Source organism: Monodelphis domestica, chromosome 2 (assembly GCF_027887165.1).
Source record: "Monodelphis domestica isolate mMonDom1 chromosome 2, mMonDom1.pri, whole genome shotgun sequence".
NCBI classification, from domain to species: domain Eukaryota; kingdom Metazoa; phylum Chordata; class Mammalia; order Didelphimorphia; family Didelphidae; genus Monodelphis; species Monodelphis domestica.
In genome coordinates, this window is record NC_077228.1 from 485,515,798 (window position 1) to 485,540,514 (window position 24,717).

Consider the following 24,717-nt stretch of genomic DNA (forward strand, 5'->3'; position numbering starts at 1 on the left):
TAGCAGTAAGGGGAAAAAAAGGAGAAAATAGAGGATGTCAATGGATTAAGGATGGAAGAAACTGGAACATATTCGTAGAAAACAATAAAGGAATTTCTTAACATTCTTGCTGCTTCCAAAGGGGCAAGATAAGTCGAGTCAATAAGCATTTTTAAATTATCTATGAGGCAGCTACCTGGCACAGTGGATAGAGTGCTGGGCCTGTAGTCAAGAAAACTTGTGTTCAAATCTGACTTCAGATACTTACTAGCTGTGTGACCCTGGGCAAGCAACTTAACCTCTGCCTCAGTTTTCTCAATTGCAAAATGGAAATAACAACAGCACCCATTTCCCAGGATTGATGTGAGGCTCAAATGAGGTATCTGTAAAGTGCTTTCTAGGCAATATATAAATGCCTATTCTCTCCCATTCCACCTACTTACTATGTGGCAGGCAGTATGCTAAATTCTAAAATAAAATAGACTACATGAACTTGAATCAACACTGACCCAAAAAGAATTAATGAAACTGGAAAAGATAGAAATATTGGGGGAAGAGGGGTTAATCGATATCACATATCTCTTAAGTATCTCATATCCAAAATATATAGGCAACTAAAAATATATGACCAAAAGCCAGTCCTCAATAGAGACATAAAGAAGCAATTCATGGTTATGGCTTTATTTTCTCAATATAGGACAGTGATGCCAAAGATGGCACACAGAGAGCTCTCTCTGTGAGCATGCAGGCCACCCTCCCTTCCAGCACCTCCACCCCAGTTCATTACCAGAAAGACAGAGGAACTCAGATGGAGCTGCTCCCCTCCCCCTCTCCACCATGCCTGAGGACATTTTTTTCCATATCACCCAACCCTCTGCCCAGGAGAAGTGCTACCTCCTCCCCTGTCTGGGGGGTGGGAGTGGGGGAGGGACTTGGCACTCCATCCCTTAAAGGTCATCACTGGTATAGGATAAGGCTAGGTCCTATGCCAAAGGGATGGGGAGAAGAGGTACTATAATAATAACAGATAGTACTTCAAGATTTGCAAAATGCTTTACATATTTTATTTAATAAGTGATCAAAACTGTGTGATGGATAACCTGAATTCATGTCTAAATCTGTCTAGCATTCCTTAAACCATATCCCTCTCTCCTAAGAAGTCTTCCCTAATTCTCCACAGTATTCTGTAGCTGTTTTAATTGTTTATATTCTAAATTATATTATAGTAATTAATATATATGTCATGTCATTCTTTTCAAAACAGCAAGTTCCTTCACAGTAGGGGGTCATGTCTTATACCTTATACCCCCTTCAGTAATAAGAAATATCAATTAATATAAATTTAATGACGATTAAAGACTCAATCAGTGAGAATAAAAATACCTATAAGGCTAACAGTTCCTGAGTTCCAAACTAAACCAAGTTTAATCCATGATTCAAATAATCTCTTACTTTGAAATAAACAAAACCTCTGGGTGTGCCTGAATATGCTCATATTTATAAGTTATCTGAGTGTATACCTGCTTCTGTACATATGAATATATGTATCTATATCCATGTTCTAGATTTTATAATAAAGCAATAGGATTGATTTTTAAACTCAGGTGCTGGAATTTCTAAGTCCAAATTCTTCAAAGCAAATATCTTGGCAATCACTACACTTAGTCCAATAATGACACCTAAAACACTTCAGAATTCCTATTTTGGAACTGTAAAAGTAGACTCGAATCCAGGATTCCAATCCCCAGAATCCTTTCCTCCACTTCTCCAGAGTGCTTTGTAATCACACTGAATTCTCGCCTGGATGAGAACACAAATGATTATTTAAAGGAGTTCTCTGCCTACTGGGGCTCACTTTTTGGACTTCCATTTTGGAGCAGACCGTCTCTTTCATGATGTGAGGTTATCTTGTCTAGGCCTCGGTCCTAGGCACGTGTTTTTCTTATTCTGTATTTTCTTTCATCCTTAATCTTTAATAAATCTCTAAAAAATATAATACTCCTTGCAGAGAGAAACTAATTTCTACCTGCCTCAGTTTCCCTAAATTTTAATCCTTAATAAGTAAATATATCAAGGCAACTTACATCTGAACAATACTTTCTAGTTTGCAAAGCACCTTAAAATACTCGGTTCTCTGAACATTAATGCTTAGGAGGGAAACAGGGTAGCTATAACTACATTTAGGTGTATTTTGCAGATGAAGAGAAGGACAACCAAGTCTCCCAACTCCTTTTTAAAAAATATTTCACTGCTAACACTCTATAGAAATATATGTCTTTATTACTGAGAATTAGTCCAATACTGCTTCAAGGACAACATATTCTTTCCTAAGAGTTTAAATTGCACCATTACATTTCAAGCATGTTACTCCAGAACCATAATTATCATGTTTGAATCAAATATCAAAATTAGTGAGATCAGTATTAATTAAAACTTTTAGATTTATAGTCATAAAATATGATGGACATTATAGTCCCTACAGAAAACTTTTAGAGTAAGCTAATATTAGCTATTCTTAAAAGTAATCTTTATAACATAACTAATCTTATGAATCAATTAAAACATTTCTTCATGAGTTTAGGTCCTAATTCCTTTAAAACAAACAAAAAATAACCACTTGAGCTGCCATCTGTCCCTGAGGCTTTAGTCACAAGACCATTACATAGGCTTATGAGCAGGGATATCATGAAGGCCACAAAAATCCTCCCATGGGATCATCTTCCTACCAATCACCACACTTCAAACATCTGGTTCCCAACAGGGGTAAAAGCTGCCACCACCTGGCCCATGCAAGCCTTTGCCCAACATTAATTTTCTTTTCCACTACAGTTCTTTTCCCTCTCTAGAAAAGTTGGGCTGTTCTCACCCTACAAAGAAAATTAGCTGTAGAAAAATTTTAAATTTTTTGACACAGTAGTTTTACTTAATAACTTTTCTGTGATAAGAATGGCTAAATTTTTTTTTTAATGTTGTTCACAACATTGTGCTAATTTAATTTGGGCGGGGGGGGGGGGGCAAAACTCACAAGCAAAATTAATTCAAAATAACAAATAATCAAAAGATCTTTTTACAATGAGCATTAGACTAATATTTTTACATGTACATGATGACAGATGACAGATAAATATTCAGAGTGCTAACTGGAAGAAATGAAATATAAATAAGACTAGGGGAAAAGCTTCAGCATATTGACTAAATCCTGCATGAAGGGTCTGTAGAAGATCATGGATACAGATTTTGCATGATAAAAAGGGTTGATAGTGTTGACAGCTGAGAATACTGAAAGGGAATACATATTAGCATGTTAATCTCAAAAAATTAAAGTATATTTTAATCTAAGTACTTCTGGATTATTGGAATAATATTTGGGTTCTATAAAACAATGAAATCTAACAATAATGCATTAAAAAGTTTTGTAAACTATCAACTGTCAGCAACTACATTCAAGACCTTCCACCTAATTAAACTTTACCTTTTTTAGTTTTATCTCATTCTGCTAGCCCCTCCATACCATGCTTGTTCCAGTGGAACAAGATTATTCACCATTCCTCACTCTCTTAATTCTATGTTTTAGTTTATAGTTTTCCTTACATCTGAATTGTCCCTCTCCTATTAAGTTCTATCCAACCTTCAAAAGTCAGTTCAAATACAACTTCCTCAAACTTTTTTTTAAAACCTCATTTCCATTTTAGAATCAATATTCGAAGGCATTAGAAGGGTAAGGGCTAGGCAATGGGAGGTAAGTGACTTGCCCAGGGTCACACAGATAGACCTGGCTCTCAATTCACTGAACCATCTAGCTATCCTCTCACACTTTTCTTAATCCTTCCAAAAAGAAATCAATTTTACTTCTTCATACTCACACTGCATTCTTACTTGTGTGTATCTATTTTCAATTATTAAACACTAAAGAGATCTATTTTGTATTATTAATACAATGTAAAGTTCATGAGAGTAGAAATGGTTATTATTAATCTTTCTATGAATTTTATTAATCTTTCTATCATCTACAGTGCCTAACACAATGCTTTGTACATGGCAGGCAATTAAAAATATTTGAGCATTATTCTAGATGTGCTAACGAGGCTGTTGGAGAAAGTAAGATGGTTTCAGAGACACAGAGTTGAACAGACTTTGAAACCAATATCCTAGAGCTTGTTTTCATCCCTAACGTCAATGTTTTTGTTCATTTTCCTTTCACAAAGATGGAATGAAGCATATGTATCTGCAAGACCTTTTGCACTGTAAGAAGATCACAGTTCTACAAAATTAATGAATGGAAAGTTCAAGCAGCCTCCTCCCTTCTGGCACTCCAAAAATCAACTCCACGGTTGCTCTAAATAGTTTCTGATTTGTCAATATTCAGGTCAATAAACATTTATTTAAATATCTACTAAGCACTAGAGTTACCCCCCCCCAAAAAAGAAAATGAAAAAGAAAACCAATCCCATCCCTTAGAGGACTTACATTCCTTATATTATTACATTATATATCCTTATATATATTACATGTAAACAAGTAAAAATACAAAATAATATGAAGAAGAGAAAAACACTAACTAGGGGAACAAGGAAAGACCTTTTAGCGCTATTTTAAAAAATTATCTACGCAAAGGACCACAGACTCATATGTAATTTCTATCTAATTCTACTTTCATTGACCTTAATTTTGTCTTTGTCATTAAAGGATATCCTTGACAGCTTCCGGTATTTGAGCAAAAGATTTTAATGAGTTCTAAAAGTTCACAAAGACTTCATCAATGAAATTTGATCAAAAAGTTAACAAAAGACCAAAACATGATATTCAGCAAATACTCCTTAACGGTCTACTTTGAATAGCATGCTAAACATTGTAGAATCTGAAAAATGTCAAAAAATTAAATTATGCACAGGGCCAACAATACATTTGGAATAATACTATAAAGTGATGGCAAACCTATGACACAGGTACCAATGATGGCATATAAAGCACTGTGTACCCCCCCCCAGTTTGTTACTAGAAAGGCAGAGGACCTCAGGTGGAGATGTTCCCCTCCCCCTCTCCACCAAGCTTGATAACATTTTTTCCGCATCTACTGCCCCTGCCCAGCAGCCCAAAGGGAACACACAGGAGGTAAGGGGGGGGCGCAGCTCACAGGTGGCAGAGCTCCAGGGGAGCAGAGCACTTGAGCCACTCCCCTCCCCCTTATCTGTGCTGAGGACATTTTTTCACTACATCTACCACTCTGCCCAGTAGCCCAATGGGAAGTGCTTTCCTACCTCCCCTGTGTGGAATAAGGGGGAGTGGGGCAGGGGAGGTATCACAGTATGCAGTCTCAAAGTTCACCATCACTACTACATATCTCTAGCCCTCTATCCATGGTCAGTTCTTCTGCTTTCACTTTTGCTTTTTTAAGCTGGGGGGAGGAGGAGGAGTGAAGTGGAGTGGAGTGGGACCACAAAGCACCGAGTCAAAGAGCAGAAGAAGAGAAAGTAGTAACATATAGTTAGGGTTTGTATATGTTCACTTATATTTGTGGTTTCTACTGGGACCTACTGTATGCCCAAAGAGCTATAAAATTGCAGCCTCTTTGACCCAGTAATACCACTTCTAGATCTGTATCACAAAAAATTATCAAAAGAACCTCCAAATACAAAAATATTTATAGCAGCTCTTTTTGTAGTGGCAAAGAATTGAAAACTATGGGGATGCCCATCAATTAGGGAATGGCTGAACAAGTTGTGAACAAGATGGAAAACTACTATGATAGAAGAAATGACAAGTCGGATTGTTTGAGAAAAATCTAGGGGAAAAAAATCTAGAAGAAGAAAATGGACAGAACCAGGAGAACACTGTATAGATTAAGAGCAATATTGAAGAATGATTAACTGTGAATGACCTAGCTATTCTGATTAATACAATGATCCAAGGCAATTTCAAAGGATTTTTGATGAAAAATGCTATCTGCCTCCAGAGAAAGAAGTATATGAGTCTGAATGTGGACTGAAACATATTTAATCAATTTTATTTTTCTTGGGTTTTTTTGGCAACATGGTTAACATGGAAGCATATTTTGCATGATTTCATAATTGACATCACCTTTATTACTTTCATAAGGGAGAAAATTCAAAACTCAATTTTAAATGAATGTTAAAAATAAATTCTTTTTGAGTATACATAAACTCACTTCAATGAGAATGACTACTTATGTATATAACACTTAAAATATGCAAAATGCTATATATTATTATTTTATTTGGGTCACACAACCCTGTTAAGTGGGTATAGCTAAGGTTCGGAGAAAGGCGAAGTGACTCATCCATAGTTATAGAGCTAATAAAAGTTGGAAGCAGGATATGCAGACATTCCTTTCTCTAAGTTTATCTTTCTATCCACTACACCATGTTGTCCGGAAAGGTTACATTATATACAAAGGAAGCAATGAAATAACTCAACACTAAGTAGTAGCAAAGGAGGTGAGGCATAAATCATTAAGTCAGGAATCTGATTGCTAAGTTTAATATTTTTTTTGGTGATGGAAAATAAATCATCTTATTGGTACTTAGCTGAACAAAAATCCAGATACATGCACTTACAAACACAAGCACTTAGAATGAAGAGTACTGTTCTGATGAATAGCTAGTTATTTTGCCCACATATAGCAGAGGTAGCCCATATAACTTCAGGAATTTTTGACAGAGTATAAAAAGTTGAATCCTGTCTGGTCACTGTCACCAGAATCAATTTCTGCTATTTCTAAATGTCATTTCTAACATTTGACAGTTTCTGTTTTACTTTCCTTGTTTTTCATATCCGAGATATTCTTTGCATTGGCACAGAAATATAGGCCTTTCATAGATGTCAATGGCCAGATGGCCCTCTTTGTCATCAAAAAAAGCAAATCAACAAATCACATAGGGTTAGCTGTATCTTTCAGTCTTCTCAGCTGTATTCATTATTTTTCAAAGAATAGTTTATTTAAGTTTTAGTAATGCCTTTTGTTTTTACATCAGTCATTTTTGGATTTGCCTCTTTATCCATCATTACAGTAAAACTTCCCTTGAAACACCCAACAAATAAGAAGATTGAACTAAACCAAGAGAGGGAATATGGTACAACAGGCAGGATATAGGTTTTGGAATCTAAAAGCACAAGTCAAAGCACTATAATTTTTCTGTGTGAACATGGGTTACACTGGAACTTTGAAGCTATCACATTCATTAAACTCAATGCTTTAAATGCTTAACTGTATAAAATAACTGCACTCAACAATGTAGATGATATCTTGTGCCAAGTTTCCCACTTCTCTGAAAAATGCAGGGAAGTGTTACTCTTCACCTCTTTTCTGGACCATGATTGGTCATTACCATAAAGGGTGTACTTATTATTCTTATTAGGTATCTGGAAGTTGTTTTATCCCTGCTAAAGAGATTTCCTTCAATCTGTATAAAGTCTGATTTAATCCCTGTGAGATTTGATTTACAATATTGAAAGGGGAGGATTCTTTATCTACTCAATTACTAATTTTCTCAATTACTAAGGAATTTTTATCAATTAAGAAGCCCTCTCAAAAATAACAAAATACCAAAAAACAGCAATGATAAAATGAAAACCGGACAAAATACTAATAGAACCAAAGATTAATAACCTAATACATATAGGAATGGTGTTTAGCATTAAGCATAATTTAGTCATTAAAGAGTAAGGTGAAAATGTCTATATTCCCTTGTCAACATGAATACAGAACACAAAATATTAAAAGTTGAACCTAAAAATATATACCTTAAATTTATAATCCATATAAAATATGAATAAAATTTCCTCTTAAAAAGAAGTTAGGGGGGGCAGCTGGGTAGCTCAGTGGATTGAGAGCCAGGCTGGAAGTCCTAGGTTCAAATCTGGCCTCCGACACTTCCCAGCTGTGTGACCCTGGGCAAGTCACTTGACCCCCATTGCCTAGCCCTTACCACTCTTCTGCCTTGGAGCCAATACACAGTATTGACTCCAAGACGGAAGGTAAGGGTTTAAAAAAAAAAAGTTAGGGATTTTATAAAGTTCAACAATGTTGTCCACAAGAAACATACATAATGTAGATTAGAATTTCCAATTGAAACTGGTCTTGAAAGACCAGTCTAATATTTATCATAGTACAACTAGATCAAGAAAAACTAGAATTTCACTGATAAACAAAGCCAAATTCAAACCACCAAGCATAAAGATATAAAAAATGTATATTCTAAAAACAGGGGCAGCTGGGTAGCTCAATGTATTGAGAGCCAGGCCTAGAGATGGGAGGTCCTAGGTTCAAATCTGGCCTCAGATACTTCCTGGCTGTTAACTCCCATTGCCTAGCCCTTACCACTCTTCTGCCTGGGAACCAATACACAGTACTAATTCCAAGAGAAAAGGTAAGGGTTTTTTAAAAAAAAGAAACAACGAAGATGCTCACTTCCCAGAAAATTGTATTTTACTATACTGGAATATTATTCTGATGCAAATTATTAAGTAAGCAGAACCAGGAACACAAAAATACACAATAAGAATCGAAATAAAATCAAAAGTGAATGCCATGTAATTATGACTGAGCATTTATTCCTGAATTGAAGCTTCATTGCCAGAGCAATGCTCAACAAAGGGGCCCTGTTGCACTTTGGATTGAGATGGTCAGGGAAAGGAGGGAATAAGTATTTACATGGAACCTAGTATTTATGTGTCATGAACAGGGCTAAGCACTTTGCATATTTTATCTCCCTGGATTCTCTCTACAACCTTGGCAGATAAGTGCACTTATCCTTATTAACAGGAAATATTAAATGACAAGAAATTAAATGACTTGCCCAGGGACACTCAGCAAGTAAATGCCTGACATCAAATTTGAACTCAGGTCTTTCTGACTCAAAGTCCAGAGTTCTACCCACTTTCCCTTTGGATCACCTCTGTTACTATGATGACTTCCTCTTCACAGATTTACATTCTCTCTCCTCCTCCCATTTCTGAGATCCAAAGTGCTGGATCTTGGGTCCCTCTACAAAGATTCAAAATAGGTTGCTAGATACTATATTTTTATTTTCAAAACCATACCTTTAGTATTAGAATCAATACTTAATATTGGTTCTAAGGCAGAAGAGCAATAACCATTAGACAACTGGGGTTAGGCAATTGCCCAGGGTCACACAGACAGAAATGTCTGGGCCAGATTTAAACCCAGGACATCCCCTCTTTCTAGGCTTGGCTCTTTCTACTGAGCCATCTAGCTGCCCCTGATACTACAAGCTTTTTTGAGTATCCTAATCCAAGCTACACTCAGCATTTTCTTCTGCTTCTCAAGGTCACTCAAAGTGAGTTTTCACAATCATCAGGGCTTTCTCAAACGAGTCCTACAGCTACCTCCAGAGAACCCTGCACTGAAGGTCACACATCTCTGGCCCTTCTCTTAATAAAATGGGAGGCTATCCATTTCTTTGAGTGCAATGACACTGACTTTACAGGCAATTCCCTTTCCTGTTGTCCAGGGTCTGCTAGCTGACTTTATTACAGTTTAGGGTGTAAAGGTTAAATTTAATGGTTGGACGCAGTTTATTTACCAAAACAGAGGGGAAACAATAAAGTAGAGAAATGTAAAAGAGGTTAGAGAAAATACTTATACTAATCCTCAGCCAGGTTTCCTCCAAGATGGAAGCTAGTCTCTTAGGAAACTAGGAAGGGAGTCAGCCTCACCCAACCAAGTAGTCCAGGAATCAGGGTCTAAGTTGAAGTTACAATACACCCTGCAGGATCCAATGAAGTTCCCTGGAAGACTATTTCCAGGAGACACTCTCCACAAGACTCCAGACCACCAGCTAAAGGATTTTATGGCTTTTATTGTGGTTTCCTATCCCATGCCCTCTTCACAGGGGCCAATCACAGTTTCCAAAATTATTATACCTTTAATCCTCTGAAGGTGACAACTCTTATGGAAGGCCTCTGAGGGTCAATTTCTCATCAAAAAAGTTTATAGTTTCTGAGGGTGTGAACTCTTAAAAAGAATTCACAAGTTTCTGACTATTTGAGTTAGAAAAAGTGGTGGAGTTCTTCCAAGTATCTTGCTGGATTCTCACCTCTAAAAGGTATTAACTCTCCTCCTAGGAGTAAGAGTTTGTGGACTTCCCCCTTACTTTAGGGTTAAGTATTTGCTTTTGTTAATTAATTCAAAAGTAGACAAAAGAGAGTTAATCCTGTCTTCAGTCTAATGAGGTACTAAGTAAGAGTACTTAAGTTATTGTTATTCCAAAGTGTTAACTCCAACTAAGCAAAGAAAACAAAGGATTCCCTTTTCACAAGTGCAAACTCAGAATAGACAAAGAGAACCAAGAATTTCCTTTCACAAGGGAGAGATGAGGTCACTTGCTATAGCCACTCAATAGATTTTTAATCACACTGGCACAAATTTCAGATTTTACTGGAATAGAAGTAAGATAGCTAGGGGACCATTACAACAAGTCCCAAAACATACTTTATGGGCAGTTAGGTGGTACAGAGCACTGGATACAGAGGCAGGAATACCAGAGTACAAATTTGAATTCAAATACTTACTAGCTGGATGGCCCTGGGCAAGTCACTTAACTACTATCTACCTCAGTTTCCTAAATTGTAAAATGGAAACTATTACATGGTCCTTTTACAAATCAAACATAATAATATTAGTAAAGTGACCAAAATGCCTGGCTATAACAGTAGGTGCTATATAAATGCTAGCTATTCTTATAGTAATCAATGAAAACTTGGGGTCTAGATTGGTAAGGATAATTTAGGGCTGTGACCTTATATAAATTTAATTTTTGGTCGCCAGGGGATATCCCAAATAAAAATACCCAAGTCAGTTTGGAAATATATGGTGGTTTAATCAATATATAGGGACGAAATCAAGGAGAAGAGAGAGGGAGAGGGTATAGGATTTCTCCCACCTGGCCTGTGACAGGGGGAGTTCAAAATCCTCCACCACAAGGTTTCTGAAGAAGATTAGAGGCTTCTAAGTAGATAGTGTTTGGAAGGTAAAAGAGAAAGAATCAGCCTAAAATTCTGAGAGATCTCAGAGAAGACACTCACCAAACTAGGATACTAGGCTTCCTCCAGTATGGTATCAAGGAAAACTCACCACTAAAAACCAGACAATAGCATCCACGACGCCAAAATGCCGACACGCTCAGTCAGCTGCCGCCAGCCACCTCTCCGCTGTCAAAGAGGCCGGAGAGAGCAAGTGACACGAAACATATAGATGATTTTACATTACTTTCCTGCATCTCACATGTACCAATGATATCTTAGACTTGACTTAGGATAGCCCAGAGGCCTGTCAGTTGTTTCTGATTTGTCATTTGCTAGTACATGTCTGTCATAGGCCATCCTCTAAAATACTTAATCCTTAAGTATGGGTATAGACATTACTGATTTTGTTAGACTAAGTAGGGTGGAGTCATCTAAAGTTCACAGATCCAAAAGAGATCCAAGATACAGGAAAAAGACCACCTTTTATATACATATACATATATATAGATATTTTAGCAGCTCTTTTTTGTAGTGGCAAAGAATTAAAGGTGTCCATCAACTGGGGAATGGGGCTGAATAAGTTATGGAATATGGTTATAATGGAATGTTATTGCAACATAAGAAATAAGGAACAGGATGCGTCCAGAAAAATCTGGGAACACTTATGTGAAATGAGCAAAACAGAACAATATATATAGTAACAGAATTAGAGCAAAAAGCTTCATATACCATCATCCTCTCCTCTATCCTGCCTCCCCTTGCTTGAACTAGAATCCTTCACACTACCTCCACAGAATCCAAAATTCCCTTTACATTAAATTCTCTACTCATTTCTAGGACTGCCACACTTGGCTTACCACACCCACTACATCTAAATAAACCAATCCCAGACCAACAGGCAGTCTCCAAATTATCTTATTTCCTTATCTCTTGCAGGAAACTACTATTCTTTTCCCTATCACTTGCAGGTAACTATTATTGCATTCTAATTCTTGCACTGTAATCAAATCAAGAGTACCACTGCTTCTAACAAAGATGTATCAGATCAAGTGCCCTCCTCAGTGAATCAAGTCCCCTATTCAGTGATTCTGCAGACCAAAATGCAGTTTATTTGTTGGCTTTCCTTATTAGTACAAGGAGTTATTAAGCCAAGTGATAGTCTTAACCTTTATTTGCATTTCCAATACATTATCCAGTACAAAGAAGAGTAAGCATTAAATCCCTTTTCAACCATTTAATCATTCAAAATACATGATATTAATATATATGGGGGGGCAACAACAGATCTAAAATAGTAAAAGAAATTCTGTGAAGCAATGAATAAATGGGAACAAATCAAGTTCAACATTTACAGGTCTCAAAGCATAACATGAGTAACCATCACTACTCTTCCAGTTTTCTACAAAGAAACTGAAAATTAAGAATGGAATGAATGTCAAATTTGAAAAAAAGGCTTGAACAAGTAAACTATACTCAATACAAATATTTAGAGAACATTTAAGAGCAATCACAAAATTGATCATTTTCTTTTTTACACAAAATCATCTAGTGTATTTTCAAAAGCAAAAATTGTATGTTTGTAGGCCATAATGCAAAAGCTTGAAAAAACTCTTACTTACAAAAGAATTTTAAAAGGTTATACAATGAATGAAATGAGATATCATAAAAACAATGTAAAAGATAGCAATAATGCAGGTATAACCCAGATTGAATTGCTTGTCAGCTCCAGGAGGGAGAAGAGAAGAGGGGAGGCAGACAACATGAATCATAAGACTTTGGGAAACTCATGTGGCAATTTATTAAAATAAAAAAATTTACTAAGAAATAAAAGATAGCAATAATAAAACACTAAATATCAAAATCTAGGGATATATTCAACAACAAATTTATAGCATACAATAAAAGAAAAATGTAACTAAATTGTGTATTTCAAGAAAACAGCAAAATACCAAAGTGATAGCCAAAATGCCAAAGTTATAGCCAAAGAAAAACAAAAGAATGGAGTTTATGGTGGAAAACAAGAGTAAAATTATAATCGGAAGTGTTTTTTTAAGTAATAAAATTAATGCCTAAACATAGCAAATTTAATCAAAACACTAATTTTAATCATCCTACCTATCCCCATTGAATTAAGGTCCTTTTTTAAAAAACACCACTTTATGTGTGGCTGCAAGTCAGAGAATGATAGGCCTTGCCAATTCAAATTTTGTGGAGCAAAAAGGACAATGAAAAAGTGATCAATGGGCAGAAGTACCAAAATATTATCAATGAAAAATTATACAAGATAATGATATTAAAAATATATAATCTATGACTAAAAAAGGAAAAAGGACTAATTACATATCAAAAATTAAGGATACAAATATGGCCTCAGATACTTCCTAGATGTGAATCTCTGGGCAGTTCCTTAATACCAACTGCAACTATTCTAAGACAGAAAGGTAAAGGTTAAAAAAAAAAAGTGAAGAATGTTGTTCTTTCTATATACAAAATGATAACAATGTAAATGGAAAAAAAATAATCAAGAGTGAATGCTGTGAAATTATGACCATTCTAGGTGTCAAAAAAAGGGCTAAGAAGACACCACTTCAGAAATGAGGATCAGGGGGCAGCTGGGTAGCTCAGTGGATTGAGAGCCAGGCCTAGAGACATGAGGTCCTAGGTTCAAATTTGACCTCAGACACTTCCCAGCTATGTGACCCTGGGCAAGTCACTTGACCCCCATTGCTTTGCAAAATGTTGGGGGGTTTTTTTATTATAATGGTTAATAAAGGATATCTGGAGAGGATAGGAAAGAGACATGGAGGAAAATGTAATTGATAAAAAAAAAAGACAAAATCCATTTAAAAACAAATAAACTGTCAAGCATGCACCAATAAAACTTCATATTCAGTTTCAAGAGATTTAAGACAGGCTCTCTTCTCTCTCCTCCCACCATTGTATCCCCCCCCCTTCCCCCATCCATATACTATATGTCAGTGATGTAAAAGAATCACCTATAAAGTTTGACTGGGTTGAAAGCTTCACTACTAGAAGTATCAGCATCAAGGAGATGAAACCTCTCTCAAAGTATCCAAAGTAACCATTTTAAAACTATGGCTTTATTATGCTCTCTTTGAGGGGTTTTACTGTTTGTATTTGTTGAGATGGTTAGGTTTACAATAAAAATTCATTTTTTAAAAAAGTTGGTCCTTGAGAGAAAAGTTATATTTTTCCAAAAGTAAATAAGTTTCAGTATATAAATATATACCACAGCAATATAAAAAGAACACATTAAAAGTGAAAAAACTGCAAATAGCACACAAACTTGGACAAGCGACCGTTACATAGCTAAAGAGGAAACTAGCCTATATGATAGTCATTCTCATGTACTAACCCTCTCTTTCAAGCCTGGGGCCCACTTTCCTGATTGATGAATGGTTTTCCCTGAAGACTATTTTCAAGAAATGGCCCTCACTTAACCCCCATTGCCTAGCCCTTACCACTCTTCTGTCTTGGAACCAATACACAGTATTGAGTCCAATAAGGAAGCTAAGGGCTTAAAAAAAAAACGAAAGAAAAGAAACGGCCCAGTCATAATTTCACATCATTTGCTATGCCCTTTTTCTTTCCCATTCATCCCACTTCCAGTGCTGTGATGGTGATCAAGTCAGCTTTGCCACAGTACTGAGTGTGTCAATCTACACTCCTACTGTTGCTGTTCAGTCCATTCAGTCATATTCAACTCTCATGACCCCATCAACCAACTGTCCACGAGGTTTTCTTGGCAAAGATTCTGGAGTGATTTGCCATTTCCCTCTCTGTTTTTAGGCAGGAGTTAAGTCATTTGCCCAAGGACAAGCTGCTAATGTCTGAGGTAATAGATGAACTTTGGTTTTCTGATTCCAGATCCATTACTCTATCTACTATGCCACCTAGCCACCCCCTTTACTTTTTTTAACCCTTGGCCTTTTGTCTTAGAATTGATATTAAGTTTTTCCAAAGCAAAAGAGCTGTAAGGACTTGACAATTGGATTTAACTGATCTGCCCAGGGTCACACAATGAGAAAATATATAAGGCCACATTTGAATCCAGAACCTCCCATTACTAGGCCTGGCTCTCTATCCAATGAGTCACCTAGCTACCCCATATCAATAACATTTTCAACCAAAATTTATCTCCCAGGTTACCAATTCCCTATGTGTTGTGTTCCCCCATTAGAATATAACCTTCTTGAGGACAAGGAATGGCTTTGGTTGTCTACTGGTATCCTCAAGAAATTATCACAGTATTTGGAAAATGGTAATGGCTTAACACTTTTTAATTCATGCATTCCTGAATCCCTAAACATAGCTTATTTATTCACATTGAAAAACTTATGGAAATATGACTATTCTGTCAGATTCAAAACTCTTGCCCCATCCCAGTTTCTACCTCCCAGAGAAGCTTAAGCTATGTCTTGGGAAATTAAGTTTCAATCATAGATTAAATGGATTTTGTTCCAAACCAGATTATGGACAAAAGTGAGGTCTCTATCTGTACTAATACATTATTTTTAAAGTGAATTATTTTCATACAAAAAAGTCAGTTCCCTTGCTAACTCTCCTGTCTGTATGCATTATCAATCTTCTAGTCATATAGACTTCAAGAATCTTAGTCATTCGACTTATCTTGCTTTGTTCTTTATATTCAGGCAATAAGCCCCAGTTGGTTTTTTTCCCCATAAACAGCTAATAGTTCATTTGTTTTACTCTATTGTTCTTATTTGTTGAAAGACAGGTTTTTGTTGTAGTAGTGTTTTTTTTTTTTTATGAGAGGGAAGCTAATGATGTGATGCCCCCCAAAAGGAGACTGGGTAGGCCATCTTTTATGAAAAGAACAGAAAAATGTTGATAAGTCATAGACAAGTTAGATAGCTTCTGAACTAATATGCTGAATTTGCCATATATATACAAGGTATGTGTAGAAATATAAACAATTTTAAAGCAAGCTGTATAAAATAAAGGTGGTTTCATAAACAATGCCTTTTTTCTTCTCTTCCTTGAAAATGAAAATTTAAGTATGTTGATGTCTTTTTCAAGTTTATAATAACAGAAAAATTAAAATACCAGAGGGCATTAGATTTGGCAGTTAAGAGATGAATGCTAACTCTGGAGAGAACAATTTCAGTTGAATGAGGTTGAAAATCAGACTGCAAGAGTTTAAAATAGAGTAAGAAGAAAGCATGGAGTCACCTACCTAACAGATGGTTTTCTCAAGGAGTTTAGCAAAGAAAAGTAAGGAGATATGTAGAACAAAAGAGCAAGAATGGCTGGATCAAATGAGGATTTTTAAGAATGTTTGTAGGCTGTAGGGAAGGAACCAGTACATAAGGAAATACTGAATGTTAATGAGAGAAGGAATAATAATAGTGGTAATCTGCTGAAGATAAATAAGATGGAGGATCCATGTGGAAGGGTTTGTCTTTGCAAGGCTAAGAGAAACACCTTCAAGGTAAGGTAGAAGAGATAAAAAGGGAAAGTTATGAGTTTCAGAGAAAGAGGGCTGGAAGATGTGACTGGTCTTAATTTTTTCAGTCAAGTATAAAGAAAAATTCTCTGCTAAACGAGTTGGAATATGGGTACTATGGGGGGCTTGCTGCAAGGAGGGCCCACTACAGATTATATTATGTGAAGTTGGGCCCAATCAGCATGATTTCATGACTTTCTCCAACTCCATTCAGTGGTATACAAAGCAGAGCAAAGGAGACAAATGGTGGGAATAATCCAGGTGTGGAAGGTGGGGGAAAATGTATGTTTTAACAGCTTCAGGTTGACATTCTGCTCTCCCTCTGTTTACTGGACTACTGACTTCTCTAGTTTCCTTTAAGTCCCAACTAAAATCCCACATCCTAGGAGAAGCATTCCCCAAATCCCTCTTAATTCCATTACCTTTCCTCTTTTAATTATTCCTATTTATTTTGTATCTATGTTCTGTATATATTTGTTTCCCATGTTGTCTTACAATTAGATTTTAAGCCCCTTGAGGATAAGGATTGCTTTTTGCTTCTTTTTGTATCTCCAGAAATGACTTCGTACAATGCCTTTTCTAGTCTTGGCAAGGCAGGATCAGTTATCAGTGAAAAGGCAATAAGATAAGTAATTAAAGTGTACAGGATGATGCACATTTGAACTAATTCACTTAAGAATCAGAAGGAAGTCCAAGGGTGAAAGGAACTGAAGGGGAAGAGAACTGCAAATAAAATCGAGGATAAAGAATAGGGTTAGGAACATAAGGAATAATGTAATAATAAAATTATATTCAAATAGAGAAATTTCAGAGTTAAGAAAAATGCAAGTACAACACTTTTGGGTAATAGCAAGATCAAGGGGATGACCATCCCTATGTGTTGCTGAGATAAAGTAGACGATAACTGAGAAGACTATGAAATACTGTTAGCTTAGTTGAGGAAAAAATCAATTTGTATATTAGCTATTCCTACCAGCCTTGTTTCATCTTCAAAATTTGATAAGCATGCCATCATAAAGGTGTACCTATAGCCAAGTCATTGACAGAAATGTGAAACAGAATAAGGTTAAGCATAGATCCCTTAGAGTATTCTATTATGATCCTGTCATGGAAGAAATTCAATGGAAAGTTCAAAACAAAGATATTTAACTGATGAAAAAATTAACAAAACTTATTAAGGATGATTTCTAACTGTACTTAACCCAGAAGATTATAAAATTTATAGCGCTATTAAGAGATTGGTCTGTGTGGACACACTTTAAAAAAGAATTTTTAAAATATTGAATAACACATGCTGACTAGACTCTAACATGCAACTTGACAGAAAGACTGTAAGAGATCATCAATCTCCTTTAGTGATTACATTAGCCACATTATACACTCTCTATGAAAGTGGCTCCAAAAATCTATCGTTACCTCCAGTGCCATATTACCTGTTGGATATCATTATCTGCATGTCTCATAGGCCCTCTCAAACTCAGTATGTTCAAAACTGAACTCTCTACTCCCAAAATTATGAAGTTAAAGGAGTATATACTCTTCAAACTAACATTATAAAATTAATATAAAAGCAGTGTTCCAAAATTTTTATTGAAATTTCCAATTTTATTTACTTTTTATCCCAAACTACCAGTTATCAAGTAGTATAAAAATTGTATGTACTCCCCTCCCCTAGCACTTATTTAATTGAAGAGAGGAGCTATTTTACAAAATTTCACCTTGCTCGCACTATAACTAGTCCAGAGCACAATACAACTTTCATGTTTTTGATCATAGATGTAGATTTGGAAGGAATCTCAGAATCACCTAATACAAACATTACCCAATTCATAAACTGTCTATAAAAGCCACAATAAAAAAGGGTCATGGAGCTTCTGCATAGACTTTCAAGCGGGAGGGAACTCATACCCAAAAGTAGTTTATTACATTTTTGTACATCTTATGTTAGGAAAATTTTCCCTAAGTTGAGCCAATAACTTCCATCCACTAATCCAAATTCTTCAAAACCTTCAAATTCAAGTGCACCAAAAAAAAAAAAAGCATCAAAAATGTAGATTGTTCTCATGCCCCCTCCTTATTCTATTCCTAGGACTGAAGCAAGAATTGAGTTTGGGGTTTTGTTTTGATTGGGGGGGGGCTGGGATGAAGCTTTTCTTTGTATCCCCAGCATTTAGCACAAATCCCTGAAATATATATTAAGTCCTTAAGAAATGTTAACAAGAAATGCACAAAATCTAGAATGAGATCGGTCCATAAGTCTATTCCTTCATGAAATTTTGGGGTTAAGAAGACTAGGCTAAAAGGATGTCATGGAGGAATTGGAGGTGGGAATGCAGCTAGGTGGTTCAGTAGCTTGAGAGTCAGGTCTAAAGATAGGAAGTCCTGGGTTCAAATCAGATTGCTGATACTTCCTAGCTGTGTGACCCTGGGCAAGTCACTTAAACTCCATTGCCCAAGCCCTTAACGCTCTTTTGCCTTGGAACCAATACACAGTATTGATTCTAAGACTAAAGGTAGGGAGTTTAAAAAAAAAAAAAGATTAAGTTAAAGAAAGGGGTCGCTATCAAATAACCACAACCTGGCATATGTGCCCCTTAAGTAGCAGATTCTGGCTCCAATTAGAATTTCCTTTCACTAAGTGACACACTGACCCCTGAATTCTTTCTCTTTTGCTTATCTTAAGATTAGGACTCCAAAAACTTCCAGCTCCTAGACAAAAGTGGGCAAATCTGCTCAAGCTCTAGCCCTTTAACATACACTAAGTCTAAGATAGTAACATCCTCTGGAGACTCACTTAAACAGCACTGAGTTTATTAAAGATCAGTTATATTTTAAACTGTAAGAAACAGAAGGAAAAACATTGTAAGTACATCTTATTTTTATACCAAGTAAATACTCTATGAAAAACTATACTCCTACCCCAAGTGGACCTCAACCTTAGGCCACTTCATCACCATCTACACCAAGAGTAAGATACAGTAAGATTGCAGATATCTTGGAAAAGCATATAGTACTTATGGGTTCAAGTTTTGGAAGGCAGTACCTTCTTCAAAAGAAAAGTAAAAACATCCTGACCACAAAACTGATATATAACACACTGAAATCTTATATTGGATTAAATGCACTTGCAACACAATGTTCTACACAACAGGGAAACAATATTTACTAATGGCAAAATATTATACTTCACTAAAGTTTATCAGTAAGGAATCTCTACATTAAATAGTTCATATAGGAGATATGACACATAGATGGACATGGAAAAAAACATACAGGATTCTAAAGGTCATTTAAGGACTGCCTCTTTCTAATAAATGTTTTCATCTATGACTCCTGTTTCAGAAATATAGTCAGAAAAGTTTGAAGCCCTCAACCTTGGGAAGTTACCTCAGCAGTTTTAAGGTACTTTTCTTTTTCTACTTGAAGCAATTTCAATATACCTAAGAACATCATCCAGTGATCCACATACCCTTCTAAAAAAATTGGTCAGAACACTAGTTAATTGGAGAAGAACTCACTACTGCAGGGGAGCTGCAGTGAAAAAATTTTTTAAAGAAAAATTCACTTCAAGAGCTTAAGAAAATAACATGCCCAACACCTAGAATAATACTACTTCACATGTAGCTAGTGCTTTCAAATAAAAGCCTCTTGATTTACTTTAAGTGCTTGTCATTTAAGCTTCACAGCTCTATAATAGGTACTTACAGATATTATTCTTATATAGAAGAAAACAGAGGTTAAGTGACTTGACCATGGACCATATGATATCAGAGCAAAGATTTGAACTCAGACCATCCTGATTCCAAGTATTAATTATGAAACACTGCCTCATATCCTCTAAGTGAATTCTCAAAAACATAATACCACCTTTTGCCAAGTACCAAAATTTTGCAAGAGTGGGTAAATTTTTTTAAAATTAGGGGAGGTAGAAAATGAGCATGGAGCTATAAAAGACACTGTACAAGCTCAACAGAAAGAGAAGTCTGCTTGAAGTTGCTGAAATATATATTCATCCACCTTCCACACTCGGTTTTAGCCTCTGCAATGTTTAATCAAATTCAGCCCCTTGCTTTCTCCAAACATATTCTATTTTCTAATGTGTGGTTTTGTTCATTCTGTTCCCTAAACCTAGAATACTCTTCTCCCTAGTCCTACCTATTAAAACTGCACCTTACCCTTCAAGCACTAATTCAAATATTACCTCAGTGGACCAACTTCTTATTCTCCTTAGATCCCTAAAGGTAAATTTGCCTTCGTTTTGAATTCTCCTGGGACTGTTACTAACCTCTTTATGTACTCATTATTCTATTATACTTAAAAGTTTTATGTAACCGAGTTCTGCCTTCTTATACACTTCGATTTTACTCATTCATGGCAATATAGATTTCATGGCTTCTTGAACCTGAACCCCATCTTCTTCATCTCTGTATCATCAATGTCTAGTATAGTACCTTTCACAAAGAAGACACCCAATATGTTTGCTGAATAAACAAAAGAATGAATCAATAGCGGATAGGCTTTAAATTGTATTCCAATACATTCAAGTTCTTACTCAAAACCCTTTGTGACCAAAACATGCTCAAGAAGACTGACCTAAGGTAGGGGTTACAGATTAAAGTCCAGATAGAGAAGCTAAATGATCTACTAGGATAGTGAATCTAGACCTTGGCCTCATTTTTAACATGGCATTCTAATGAAGTAAACTAACCAACTAAAGATATCTTCTCTTTTTTATAAGGCAATGAAACACAAGTCATTTTTCAAAGATCCAACCTTCAGCTAAAAAACTAATGTGCTTTAAAAACATACAATACATAAATTTTACTGCTTGTGCTTCAGTTGGCTTGTAAAATATACATACATGTATACAGAATAAAGAAGCATACAAATACAAATTCACATCAACAAAAACACTATTCCTGTTACTACTGAGGTTTGACAATCCAATAAACATTTATCAAGAGTCTGCTGAGAGATGCAAAGTTTATAAATTCCTCATGGAACTTATAATCTAGAAGTATATGATACACACACAGAGAACTGTAATTCAAAAAGAAAACACCTTCCAAAAACATGAGAGTAGTAAGATATATGCAAAACAAAATATTATGAGATTGTGTTATAATAGTCTTCAAGTATGACCCGAGTTCAAATTCCACCCTAGATGCACACTGTACAGGGGGGTTCAACCCAAAAGATAATGAGACCAAAGCAAGGTACAGGCTCATAGTCTTGAACCAGGTCTGAGGAACTAAAGGCAGCCCAATGTGACCTATAGGTGGGAGGCAGTTACACCTGACTCGGCTCCTGGGTTTTGGCACCATTATGTCAGTCTGGATGGGGGAATTGCAACCTAAAAGTCAATGAGTCCAGAGTAAGGTAATATAGCAAAGCTTTAATAGAAGAATGGACATGGGGGAGTACCATACCACTAGAGGTGGCTACCCACAGGGTGGGGGAATCATGAGATCTTATAGCATTAGAGGGGTTTCAAGGGTAATACAACTTGGGTCCCCTCTATTGGTTTTCTCTAGGGAAGGTGAGCTACTTGGATTAACTTCACTGGATGTCCCTAAGAGGGGTGGGATGTTTTTGGCAACAATTTTGTTGACTTTCTGTTGTCTAGCTGGAGTCTGTTGATTTCTTGTTGCCTAGTTGGATGTCTCCAGGTTTATCAAATGCCTTTGAGATACACTTTAATAATCTGTAAACCAGACTGGCCAACAGCACCTAACTTAAAGGGGTTTTATGAGTATCAAATGAGATAAAAACAAAATATGTAAATGTCAGCTAGTATTATTAAGGGAAATAGCTTGAGGAATTAAAATTTTCTCTGGAATAGCAAAACAAAGTAAAAAAAGTAAATTGTAGTTTGACTGAAGAGTAAATCAGATATTGGTCTTGAAAGACAATGCAACAGGACAAAACTACATGCATGAATAAAAGTTTTTTCTATAGAATCAATTTAACAACTTTTTGACATTCATAATCAGTCCATATTAATTTATTTAAATATTGTAAATTTATAATGTGGAAAGTACCAACGAACGGTTGTCAAAATTTTAAGAAACTTAAAATAAAATATTAACATCATAAAACAATATAAAATATGACTCAACTACTCTCTAAGATAGTGGTTCTGAAACAAGGCCAGTTATGTCATTAGAGTAACAGGGGTTGTTTTCGACAAGTCTGTGCTATTTCTTCTACTTTGTGACTAAAATACAGGAAAAAAAATGAACGTTAGAGAATTATACTATTCTTTTTCTCCTGCCAAAAAAATTCCTAAGTCAATTTCCTCATTTTTGGTATCGGCAATCACTTATGTCAAATATAATAAAAATCTTCTGATTTTTCACTCCCCAGCAAATAAGGGTTCCCATGAGAACTTTTCAAACATCACAAATTATCAACTTTCTTCTCCCCAACAATCAAGTTATACGTAGATTCCCTGTACACATACCTTCCTAGCCCGGTGGCTTCTCTAAACACCTAAAACTTCTATTTGCTATCTTCTTTTCCTTTCTTCTTTCTTTTATAAGCAAACTTCTTGAAGCACATGTCCCATTTATTCATCCAAACCTAGAACCTATCCCACTCCAATTTCTTTTACTGCTTAGCACCCACATTTTCAGACCAACCTCCCCCATACCATTTCAGTTCTTATCCTTTCCCTCTTAATATTTAAGTCCTCTCATTTTACAAAATAAATCCTCTCCCTTCCAGATGCTACTTAGCTCGGTTTCCTTTCCAAAAGGTATCTCGCAGCATCTGAATCTTGTCCCCAAACCTCACATCACTCCCCATAAAACCCTGTAGGTCCTCAAGGCCCTCCTCTTTTAGATCCCGCCCCATCCTCCTCACAGAGCCCTCCTCCCCCATATTTCCCCCCCAAAACCTCAGAAGGCCCTCTTCTCTTTTCACCCATCACTCAGTTCTAGCCCCCCAACTCTTCACTGCCCCTCAGTCCCCAACCTGCAAAACCGCTAAGGACCATCGGTCAGCTCCCTCCCCCAGAATACATGCAGATACATACGTATGTGTGCATATATATGCATATGCACACACACACACCTCCCTCTTGGGGGCCTTCTCCCCCCCCACCCCGGGGCGGGGGTGGGGAGGGTGGGGACAGCCTTCTCGGCCTCCTCCCGCCTGCAAAAGGAGAGAAAACCCCTAAAAGGTTCGACCCCTCCCACTCCCCACCAAGAAGCAGACCCTCCAGGCCGTAGCCCCTCCCCGGAGCCGGGGCCGGGCTCCTGGCCTCAGGCCTCGCCGCCTGCTCACCTTGTTGGATGTCGCCGTTGCTGCCGCCCGGGATGGGCACGCTGAGCTGGCGCTCGGGCTCCGGTAGGCAGCGGAGGCAAAAGGAGTGCAGGCAGGGCAGCAGCTTGGGCTCCGCCTCACGACGGCTCTGCAAGCTCTGCTGACACACCGCGCAGGTGTCCAGCAGCGAGGCCGGGGGCCCGGGAGGCGGCCCCGCCGGCGCGGGAGCCGGCGCCGCCAGGGCTACCGGAGCCGCTGGGGCTGTCGGGGCCGGGGCCGAGGCCGCGATTGCCGCTCCCGCACCCGCGGGACCGGCCGAGGCCGCGCTGGCAGCCGAGGCCGCAGAGGCTGAGCCCGAGGAGGCCGCGGACACCCCCCCGTCCTCCGGCCCCGCGGCCGAGCCGCCCTCCGGCCCGGCCCTGCCGCTCTCCTCCTCCTCCTCTTCCACTAGCACCGCGGGGAGAGGCGGCTCCGCCTCCAGCCCCGCGGGTCCTGAAGCCCCGGGCCCGGCCGCGGCCGCCGCCGCCGCACTACCGCTGACCCCATTGCCGCTGCTTTCGGCCTCGCCACCGCTGCCGCCGCCTTTGTTTTCCGCCATGTTTTCCTCTTTGAACCCGCCGGACCGCCCCGCGCCGCCAGCCGCCCGCGCCGCCGCCACCCCCAGCCCAAGCCGCAGCAGCAGCGAGAACGGCCGCCGAGAACGAGCGAGAGCGAGGGCGCGCGCGCACGGCTGCCCTTCCCCTCGCTCCTTCGTCGAACACGGGAGCGCGCACGCACCACGCACGCACGTCCTTCCTTCAGAAGGAGGCTCGAACCTGAGAGCACGTAGCGCGGGCACGGACGAGGCTCCGGCTCGTTCGGGAGGCACCAGTATTGCGTCTGCGCGGCAGCCTTAGCTCATGGGGCTACGAGTCTTTGGTAGGATTCGCCTTACTGCGCTGACTGCTCCGTCGTCGAGGTGAGAGCCGGAGGCGTGGGTG

At 37.9% G+C, this 24,717-nt stretch overlaps 1 protein-coding gene across 2 annotated transcripts in view; it reads right to left on the minus strand.

Moving 5' to 3' along the window:
* TRIM33 (tripartite motif containing 33) overlaps window positions 1–24,478 on the minus strand; it is a 191,403-nt gene extending 166,925 nt beyond the window's left edge. For both annotated transcript variants that reach the window (XM_056819235.1, XM_056819236.1), the window contains exon 1: window positions 23,759–24,478. In XM_056819235.1, coding sequence (XP_056675213.1) covers window positions 23,759–24,335 — 577 coding nt within the window. In that variant the 5' untranslated portion in view covers window positions 24,336–24,478. The remainder of the gene's footprint in view (window positions 1–23,758) is intronic.
* Window positions 24,479–24,717: the final 239 nt, after the last annotated feature.